General features: G+C 38.8%; 1 protein-coding gene across 1 annotated transcript in view; it reads left to right on the forward strand.

Moving 5' to 3' along the window:
* The first annotated feature begins 1923 nt into the window (after nt 1-1923).
* LOC107658747 (pleckstrin homology domain-containing family A member 6-like) overlaps nt 1924-11042 on the forward strand; it is a 167217-nt gene continuing 158098 nt past the window's right edge. The window contains exons 1-3 of the mRNA XM_016447397.1: nt 1924-2076; nt 2180-2256; nt 2739-2796. Coding sequence (XP_016302883.1) covers nt 1985-2076; nt 2180-2256; nt 2739-2796 — 227 coding nt within the window. The 5' untranslated portion in view covers nt 1924-1984. The remainder of the gene's footprint in view (nt 2077-2179; nt 2257-2738; nt 2797-11042) is intronic.

Here is an 11042-nt window from a genome sequence, read left to right on the forward strand (position 1 = left end):
TTTAAGCCCCTTTGGTCAGACTGGATTGCTAATTGGGTGGATTTATAGCTGGTTTAGAGACGAGGGCACCGCTAGAAGGTCGTTCAGCGTCTGGACTCACGTTTAAGTATAAAGACTCTATTATGAGTTCAGATCGGGGTCAGACACTCGGGTGAGACGAGAGCTAACCGCTTACCATCATCATTATCATCATCCTCTCACACTCACTATCTGAAGACTGACCTGAAGGAAGCACTCTGAATGGTAAGAACATCTATATTGCTGCAGTTTTGTGTAACACGGATTGCACTGCATGAGTTTAGCACATTATTCAAACCTGTGAAAGTGTGAATATGAGACATTTAAAATGTGCAGTGAATAGAAAAACATCTATTGTAATGCCATGTGGTTTTGTATGTATTTGTAAATACTACTAAATGTGCTATATAAATGAAGTGTATTTACCCTAAAGATTTAAGACAGAAAAAAAAAAGTTAAACATATTAAGATATTTCCCAGTAAAAATGTAATGTCTGAAAGTGAATAATATTCAGTGGATCATATGTTTTGACTTTAAGTTGTTTCCCCCCCCATTAAATCCATCCATTGTGCTGTTATTTATTTCTTTTAGTTTTTGTAATTATTATCCATTTATATAGTGGTTGTCATGATTGTAATAATGTCGCTCGCTGATGGCAAAGCAACAATAAATACTTGAATACTTGTCTATTTAATATGTTTTTTGTCAACATTTGTATCTCGAGTCATAAATATTTTGATTTGAATTATGTTCTTTCTGTTTCTGATGATCAAAAACGGTCTGTTTTATTGATTGCAATGTTGTTCAAATATTTTGGGGGAGAAACTGTGAATTATGCATTTACTGTTCACTGTTATGATTTATTATTTTCACACTGAAAGACAATAATTAAGACACCAAAGATAAAGGTTTTGCATTTGTTGTTAAACTTTATTTTAAACTTTATATGTCACATTTATCACTGGCTTCCCCTTAAATGCAGGGTTGATTTTAGAATTCTTCTGTTTGTTTATAAGGCATTGTCTGGTTGTGCACCAAGGTATATCTCTGAACTTCTTGTGCCATATTGTCCTGCTATATGCACTTAGATCTTCAAGTCACTTGCTCCTATAACTGTGCCACGGTGTCGGTACAAATCAAAGGGTGATCGGGCTTTTTCTGTGATTGGCCCCAAGCTTTAATGGTCTCCCCTATCATGTGAGATCTGCTGCTTCTCTGGACATTTTTAAGTCTAGACGCAAATCTTACTTGTACTCTTTAGCCTTTGAATGTGTGTAATTGTTGTTTTTATTAGTAGATTTGTTTGTACACTGTACAGCACTTTGGATCAATTTTTATTGTGTTTAAATGTGCTTTATAAATAAATGTTGTTGTGGTTGAATTACAACAAAAAAAAGAAGAAAAAAAAAATGCATACTTGACACCCAAGTTTAGATTTTCGTTTTAGAGATCGATGCAGTATTTGATTAAAAACATACATTATTATTATTATTATTATTATTATAAAAGTAGTACAGAAAAGTTTTTATTTGGTATGGATATTTGCTATAAAGGAATGTATAGCAATCACCATGCAAAAATATTATAGGCAATTAATTAATTTATTTATTTATTGTTAACCTAACTTTAGTTGCATTTAATATTCACAAGAAATTACAGAATAAGCTATAAAAAATATCTTCGTAAAAAACACCCTTTTGAAATGTTTATCATTGAAAATAAACGCAATCTTTATTATATTCTGTGAGCACAAAACACAAATAAAGCTGGCTAACGCAAATAAGAATGTTATTTAAATAGGAAATAAATAAATCGCGTCTGCGCGTCACGTCATTGGTCCGCGCGTACGCCCCGCCCCCCGGAAGCGCTTCTCCCGCCTGCGCCCTGGACACCGTTGCTAAGGAATCCCGAGTACGCGCGAGTGTGTCGGAGGCGCGCAGCTCGAGCGCAGCTCAGTGCTCAGACATGGCGGCGGACCTGAACCCGGAGTGGCTGTCTTGCCTGCCTTCCTCATGGAGTTACGGCGTGACCCGCGACGGACGCGTCTTCTTTATCAAGTAAATATCCGCGGGATGGAAAGTTAGGGCTCGGTTCGCCTCGAATGCCTCTCGTCGGTTGTTTTCTCACCTTCTCTTCTCCCCTTTTTTTCTCACCCAACAGTGAAGAAGCGAAGAGCACAACCTGGCTGCATCCAGTCACGGGAGAAGCCGTCATTACAGGGCACAGAAAAACTCCAGGTAAGAGGCTTTTTAACGGGGGGGAAAAATCCGCATGAGGAGAAACGCAATCAATGCAGCTGCAGAGCCGCAGTTGTGGCAGAACGCGACGCGCGCAATGTCATTGCGTTCGCGTTGCGTTGCATGCGTGCAGCACACCTGCGCTCACGTTTCTGAAAGGTTGCATGGTCGTTTTTGGCTTTTGATTGACAGCTGTCATTGCTGCTGCACTCGTCGGATCGTTTGACAGCTTGCAGGAGATGCTTTGCATTCCTCAAAACACTGCACAGTTGCGTTATGAAAGCCTTAGCAGTTTTTTGTCACTATTAAGAGACAAAACAAGCTGTATGATACATGTTGATCTGCAGTATAGGGATGCGAGCAGTGCTTGTGGGCATTGAACAGCACAGCAGATCACGGGCACGATGAGAGATGTGCAGCTAGTCACTCTAGAAGATGCTTTTTGCATGCAAAGCTCATTGTCCTCCTGTCTCCTTTTTCAGATTTACCCACCGGATGGGAAGAAGGATATACGTTCGAAGGAGCCCGCTGCTTTATCAAGTGAGTTGGAGGTTCGGCTCCTGGCGGAAGGAGGATATTTCGCTCTCGCCTGCTTGTTTGACCGCAGCAGTGGCGACAGTGATTTCAGATCGCCGCCCCCTCTCTCTCACACACACACACACACACACACACACACCATATCGTTTCCAGAAATGCTTCCGCTCGCACACTGAAGGCACACACGAGTCGTTAGAGCTCTTTCCCACCCCCGTTTACAAAAAAAGTAATTACTTTGAGGGTGACCGAGGGCTTGACAGGAACCATGTGATTCAAAACTCTGTTGGCTGAACAGGCTCAACTTGTTGGTTTCCACCGAGTGAATCATGTTAACCCATTGTTTGTACAGCTCTAGTGCAGTTTAAGACAAATCTGTTGCGCCCTTCATGTGGTTTTCATTAGTTTAGCTGGACTTGGTTTGCTTATTTTGGTGTGGAGAGGAGCTGATCGATATTTTTAGACTCTAAGGCTTTTTAAATTGATGAATGTGCCTTTTAGAGGCTATTTTAATCAGTGAATGTGTTAAAAATTAGCTATATTGTTTATTAGGATCTTATTTGGACATTTTGAGATTATTTGCATTGATGGTTTGCATATGATCAGATTAATACCTTCCGCTTGTGCCATAAGTGTGTGAAATAAGTGTTAATTTGATTTTAGGGATCTTCTGTGGCTATTTTGAAGTTATTTGTGTCAATAATTCGCATTTTATCAGATTAATACCTCAATTTGTGCCAATTCCAAAATCTTTCTGTGGTTTTTCAGTAAATAAGTGATAATTTTGGTTGATTATGGGGATTTTATTTACCCAGTTTGGGATTATTTACATAAATAATTAGTATATTATCAGATGAATAACTTTTACTTGTGGTTTTTGAGTAAATAGTGTGAAATAAGTGTTAATTTCAGCAGTTTTTTGTGTGCTTGTATTTGCGACCATATCATTTTAATATCCAAACATGCATTAATATGCATCCTTAGCATTGGTCATTCTGTATTGCTTGCCAGGTTTGATTTAAATGTTTATCATTACAAAAAATTGCTTGATTTTCTTTGTCAATTGTGCCTTATCATGACCAAAACAATATTATTAGAGTATTATCTTGGATTATCGGTAGCGGGATCATGCAAATCATTTCATTTTGTCATCATTTGTTTGATTTATTGTGCAAAAAAATGTAGTGTCATGAATGGGCAGCTTTGCAACCTCCATCTGAAAGCTTTGAATTGAATTTTAGAAATGTCTACCACAAAGTGTTGTTCCTCACTCAATGTGACATCTTTTGTGACTAAAGTCAGTCTGCAGTCAATAGACATAGGGCTGTTACAGATGCTGATATTTTGAACTCCCTATTTAGCAGTGATGATATTTTGACCATTATACTGAGAAAAATTAGGCTAATTCTGCTTTAAATTAGTCTGTTTAATTGGCTCCTATGTGTAAAATTTGTATGCATGGTGTATGCATGGTGTATGCTGCTTTGTAGTTTTGTTCCAAACCCATTCCAGAGCTGAACTCTGAGGCTGATTTAACACAGGGATTTGAGCTAAAACTCAGGAGATGCATCTCGTCACGTCAGTATTGACAACTCAACCCTTTCTGGACGTCTGAGGGCATGCTGTCTGCTTGGGCCATGCCAGCGAACGACGATCTAACTGCAATCTCAGCGCTGGACAGATGTAACGACTAGTCTTTTGCTCAAATGAGTCTCTTTATCATCGTCTCTGTGGATGGTTGTTTGCATACAGACTCCCTGGACTCCTTTACCGCTGCGCTGATGATACCTGGAGGCCCAGAGCCGTTTGAAATGAGCCCGTTTTCGCTTCTAATGTTCCTTTGGATCTTCATATTGATCTAAGACGTGCAATTCGAGAAACTCGGAAGGATGAGATCGTAGTGACCAATGTGGAGCCCGCTCATGTTACTGCAGCGGCAGATGGCGGCCGGCCAGAGATTAAGAGTGATATGGGCTCATTCATTATACTGGCACAAAGTCGCTTTGGGAGTCGTGAAGGAGCGACGCTCGGGAGCAGCAAGTGGCTTGTGGTATTTGATCCATTGGCTCAAGCCTGTCAGAATTCCTTAAAAAGCACTGCAGCGTGTTAGGAGGATTTTTCTGTGTCACCCCAGGAATAGCACGGCTAGCCAGAGGACGCTCAGTGCAAGCTTTGCTGTGGCCGCCATGCAGAGCATTCGCAACACATTCTAGTCCCAAAAGAGAACAACAGCGAGTGCCCACATTTTTCCAGTCTGCTTTTTTCCACAAGGTCTTCAAAAATCTTTAATAAAGTAGTTCTTTGGGAAAACTAACCTAGGCTGCATTGCCTGGGGTATTAGAATCAATATATTTTTTTATAAATTTAAATAGAAACAAAATGTAAAATTTTAATGTGTAATATAAATATATATCACTTTCATTGTATCTTCACACACATATATATTTATCATATTAAATAATATTCAGATAATTCAGATATTTTAAAATATGCGCATACATAAACAAATAGTTATATTCAGGGTTTAAAGAGACTAAATTATATCTTTTTTTTTTTTTTTTTTTTTTTTTTTTGTGGCCGATCACCTGATGCAATTTTCATTTTTGTGAAAACAAAAACTCTGATTGGTGGATCTCTTTTCTGGATTAATATCTTGTGCAATTCTGCACCTGAAATTAGATTAAAAAAAAACATTTTTTTTTTTTAAATCACATCGACTTGTGGCTTCTACAGAATTTTTTTGCATTATCGCTAAATATCAGTTTCTCTATGGTCGCAATGAATGGGATATTTACTTCCGGAGCTCTACCAACGAACCCTTTTTCTTTCTCCAGTGCTCTTTGAAAAGGAAGATGACGAATAATTGAGATGGTGAAGCAGATGACCTGTGGTCTACATCTGGAGCGGCGTGTGACGCAGAGGTTGCGCTGGCCGTCGCAGCGATTGAAGGGCCGCTGTTGTTGTGTGGCTAGCTGAAGACGGCTTCTCTTTTTTCTGCTTTTGCTTGGCAGCTGTTGCAGCGTCTTGGGAATGCAGCAAAATAAACAGCTCATGAAGACACTCATGTTGGTCATTAGTGTCCGCCTACTGCCTAACAGGCCGCAGATTGGGCAGCGTGACAAGAGGCGGAGGATGAGCTCCCTCCCCGTGTCTCGCTCATGCCTTGTGTTGCAAATTAAAGGGGGAATGCGGTGAAATAACACGCACTCCAAAGAGGGCAGAGGTTACTCTCAACGAGAGTGCATCTGACTGGATGGAATAACCTTTTATGTGATGTTATTTAAGTGTACTTGTTTTAGAGATGCAATCTGACTGTTTTTTTTCTGGGGCGTTTCTGACTGGAGTGGGAAATAAATGGAGCGATGTGTGGAGCGAGGGGGAAGTTGCAAAGGTCACTTATTCAACTGTGGCGTGCTCTTTCCGAATGTGCTGTTTTGTGTTTGTGTGTGCATCTGTTCGTGTTGTGTAGATGTTAGATGGGTGATAGCAACACTGGCTTAACCAGTGACCGTCTGTATGTTTGAACAATGGAAGACGAAATAGACTTCTGTTTAGTGTCCCTATTAGGGCTGCACGATTAATCGCATGCGATATTTAACGCGCATCTTGTCAGAAAGCCGGTTCTGTAATCAGCGGTAAATCTCCATCACCTGCGTTTAAATATCGCATGCGATTAATCGTGCAACCCTAGTCCCTATAGGGATTGGAATGACTTGACCTTTAACCTTTTCACACAGAAGTTAAGAATTCTGCATTCAGGCTATACATTTTTTACCAGTATGTGTGTTCCTTGGGAATCGAACCCACGACCTTTTGCGCTGCTAGCACAATGCTCTACCACTGAGCCAAAAGTAAAAATCCCATTCATTTTCTCCATAGAGGAATTGATTTTTAACAATAATTTACAAACTAAACACGGACCTTCTTGAAGCTATAAGGTTCATTAATAGTATATGCATTTGTTAACGCCATTTAACTCGCATTATTTAACATAATTTATATTTAATTGTGTTTAACAGTTGAATTTCTGGTGAAAAACTACATTACCCATGATTCTACAAAAGAGTCTCCACCAATCAGAGAATCAAAACAATATTGTGCCAAAAGAACCGCCCACTCCCATTAAACACTGCGAATGGCGTAATTGAGCCAGTCAAACTACTTAAATAAGTTATATCTATATCCATCTTTTGAAATTATTGTAAAAATATTGCTTGCTACTGTATTTAGTTATTTTTCCCAACATCTTTATATTTCTCCATTGTTTTTATTTTTTAGAATTTTATTTACAACGCTTAAGGGGATTGTAGTTCTCTCTTATTAAAGCCATTAATTTGTCTTTTTGTTAGATTTTTCCCCAAATAGTCAAATTCATATTCAAATATTAACATTTATTTACTTCAAATCAAAGTTTTGTAATTTTATTTAAAAACATTTTTAATTTTTTTATCCATATGGGAAAAAATGAACAGGAAAAATACTTCTGAAACCAACGCTGTTAAAAATTGGACAGGCACCTTGAACCTAATTATACAAGGCTTCTGTAAGATTTAGCTACTAGTTAAATAGTGATTTAGCAACCTGACTGTAACGGTTATAAACTGTAGGTTTTGGTGGATGTGATGGAAAAGTGAACAAAAGGAAGGCATGGACAGTATCCAATCAAAACATCACTCATTCCGCTGCAGGTGTTTCCACCTCGGCAGGGATGCTGTTGAATGAAATGCCTCTAATGGTCCTCACATGTTTAGCCATGTGTGTGTCACTCGCCGTCGCTGTGTGAGCGTTTCCTCGTTTCCAGAGCAGCAGTAACATGAGATGCTGTGGTTTTAGGACAGTTAAGTGGGTCGATGGATGGGTGGAGTGGGTCCACAGTGATGAAAAGCTTCCTAATGCTTCCTGTGACTGTCGAATCATGTAGGGCCCGCTTTCCTCTCTTGCTCTTGCTCTCGTTCGCTCGTTCTGAGAGCCATGGGGTGAGTAGAAATGGTGTGAAAGGGTAAATGACGCTTGGCCCTCTGATTGTTTTGACACACGAGCCAGGCGCTGACAGCTCAGTTCAGTGCTCAAGTGATTCCAGTGCAAAATAACAGAATTTGGCTTTGACTGCACAAACTTTTCTTCGACTGCTCTAATTGGATAAAGCAACTCCTTTTGGACTGAAATGGTTCTGGTGTTCGTCTCAGAATTTGCTCTCATTTCGACAGACTTGTGGGTTGAGAGATAATGTCGCTATGTTTCTACATAACCTGACCTTAAACAAACATGGCTCATCATTGCAGTCTTTGAGTTTTAATTGTAGTAATCATGTTTTCATTTCTAAATTGATTTAATTCTCTTAATGCCATCCAAACTTGCTTAGATTCAATGCTTGAAATTTATTTAAAAGTTGCACTTAAAATAAATCAACCAGGTGAAGTTGTTTTGCAGCTTATTCATCTGAATGGCGCCAAGTTGTGCTTTTCCAGTCTCAACGGCTTTGTTGATTATAACTGGAGCGATCTGTTTAATTTTGTATTATCAGTCTCGTGATGTTTTGCATTTTTTTTTCTTGGTTTGCAACCAGTTTACAAAATTGGCCATTGCAGAGCCAATTTTTCCAGTCCAGAAATGTATTTTATTCATTGGAAACTAGTGATGCTCTAAAATGATTTTGGCTGAAACCGAAAAATGTTTTCTGTCAGCCTTTGTTTGGAAACAGCCAATTCTGTTAATCTTATAATATATTTTAGTGATTACACTTTATCTATTTACTGTGACTCATCTGTAATGAGATATAGATTAATTTGATCAAGCTGTAGTTTGATAAATATGAAAAAAATATGTATAATTTCGTACACAGTGCTTTTTCTCTATGTTGAAGTTCATGCAGTATTTTCAGCCAGGTGTTATGGTCGGTCTCTAGTTTTTAGCTGGAAATTTTCTCACCTAACCAGTTGGTTTAAGACATTAGTCACTGAGGAGCTAATCTTTCTGGCCCAGAAACTAATGATGCACCAAAAAAAAAAAAAACGCAGCACTGAAACTGGAATTATTACATTTATAATTAGTGTTTGTTTGGAAAAAAACGATAAATTCTGCTAATTGCATAATAGTAGACTCTGAAATGAGATATTGACATGATATTGACCATTTTTAACAAGCTGTTATATAATAAATATACTAATATATAAAAAATGGAATAATTGTGTTGTTAAAAATGGAACAATTTCACATGCATGCTGCTTTTTCTCCATTTCTGTATTATGCAATATTTTCAACAAAATGCTGTGATATGTTTTCTGTAGTTTTGACCACAAAATGTTTACTTGGTATGCACCAAAATCAAACATTATGGCTGAAACTGAAAGATTAGCTTTATTTTGATTTTATATTGCACTTAACATACACCAGTTAGCGTGACTCTACATGAGATATTGACATTTTTAACAAGCTGTCATGTGGTATAGCTGAATGCTGAATAGTTTCACATGCATGCTGCTTTTTCTCCATGCTAAAATGTCTGTTATGCAATAAAAGTGTTTTAGCCCATTTTTTTTCTTGCTTTTAGCCATATTTTTGATGCATCCCTCTTGTAAACATAAGGAAGACAAGCTTTATGATTGGGCACCAGAACCATCCATCGGGTAACCAGAAAACTAATTCTTGGTAAAAGTTACATTAAAGATCTACATTAAAGAATCCAATGTCCAATTCAGTTCCTCCCAGGTTTGTAAGAAGGCCTTTGGGTTGTAGCATTTAGCTCGGTGACAGCACCATTCCAGATGCCAGTGGATGGGTTACTCAGCTGTTAGACACTTAATATCGGCTTCGGATGATTTGTATGAGTGGGCTGCTAAATGAATGGGTAGATGGCAGCTTGGGAGATGATGGCGTGCTCATTAATTCATAGTCAGCGGCCGGACGCTCTCCGCAGCCTCAGATTTTGCTGACGCAGAGCCATGATTCATATCTCAGATGGTGTCAGGATAGACGTTTAAACGGATGGATCAGCGCTCCTCCGACTTGGGCGACCAAGCGTGGCTTTCTGGGTCAGCCCACTGACTATGTGGCGCAACCGGGCCACATGTTTCTCTGAGATTTTAACAAGACGCCAGTGGCGATCGTTCGCTCACAGTACTCATTAGACAACAAGAACGCGGCTCAGGTCTCGCGCTCAGTGTGCGCATTGTGCCGCCGGTGCCTGGCTCTCTTTGTTGTTAGTGCTTGACCGTGATCGAGCAGGTGATGCAGACGTTTTCCCAGCGTTTCCTCGCCACATGCGGCCCCTTCCTGCAGCACAACCCGTTTTATCTCGCTCTCCTGCTCAGCGCGTCCTGTGGCGTGATTCAATATCACCGGCCGCCCATCCTTCTCCTGACGGACACGCCAATAGATTCACTTATCCGTCGTTTTGACGACACTGTCATTTGTCTTGGCAATTCATGACTGCTTCGGGTTTTTTTTCCTTTAGGCAAGATGCTACAGGCAAAAACATCGGTCAATTTTGAGATTTTGCTTCCATAACATCTTTAGGCTAGTGTAAAGATAGCATTTAAAATACACATTGAAGTGTTTATCATTGCACTTTATCAGTTTGCATCTGTGGATTTCAATTACAGTAGTTTTCTTAAAACGAGTTTTCATCTCTTCTTCAGCAGCACTTACCAGACTAAGCAGTTTTATTCCTCTCTATATTCTGAAGGTTTTTTTACTGAGGGGTTTGTTGATATGTCATTCGCTTGATATATATTTAACATGTATTTAACAATATAATGTGAAAATGCTGTTTTTTTTCTGGCTGTTGACTGTATTTTCTGATCGACTGAGTGATTAAATAAAGAGATACCCAAAATCCCTTCTGTAAAAACCTTTAATATGTCAACAAAATTAAACAAGAATTTTGAACCTGGCTTTATCCAATGTTCAGATTTATTTTCTGGAAGCGTGTGAAAATTAGTGCATTTTTAGTTAGATTACATTTATTAAACATAACATTTCTGAAAACATGTAATGCAAAATTTAATGTCTTAACCGTCTGGTCCTGTTTGTTTTTTTTTACTTCATCTGAAAGGTAGGGAACTTGGTAAAGGTTTTGGCACTTGCTATGGGAACACCAAAAAAACATGGACATGATTCAAAAAGGTTAAATGGCCCTGAAGGAAATAGTCAAGCTTGTACTGTTTGCAGTAAAAAATGAAATGAATGGTAAGCTAATTTATTGTAGTGGAATTGTTTGGTACTGCGTATAAACAGGTTTTTTTTTTTTTGCG

The sequence above is a fragment of the Sinocyclocheilus anshuiensis genome, unplaced genomic scaffold (genome assembly GCF_001515605.1).
Source record: "Sinocyclocheilus anshuiensis isolate Anshui unplaced genomic scaffold, SAMN03320099.WGS_v1.1 scaffold283, whole genome shotgun sequence".
In the NCBI taxonomy this organism is placed as follows: domain Eukaryota; kingdom Metazoa; phylum Chordata; class Actinopteri; order Cypriniformes; family Cyprinidae; genus Sinocyclocheilus; species Sinocyclocheilus anshuiensis.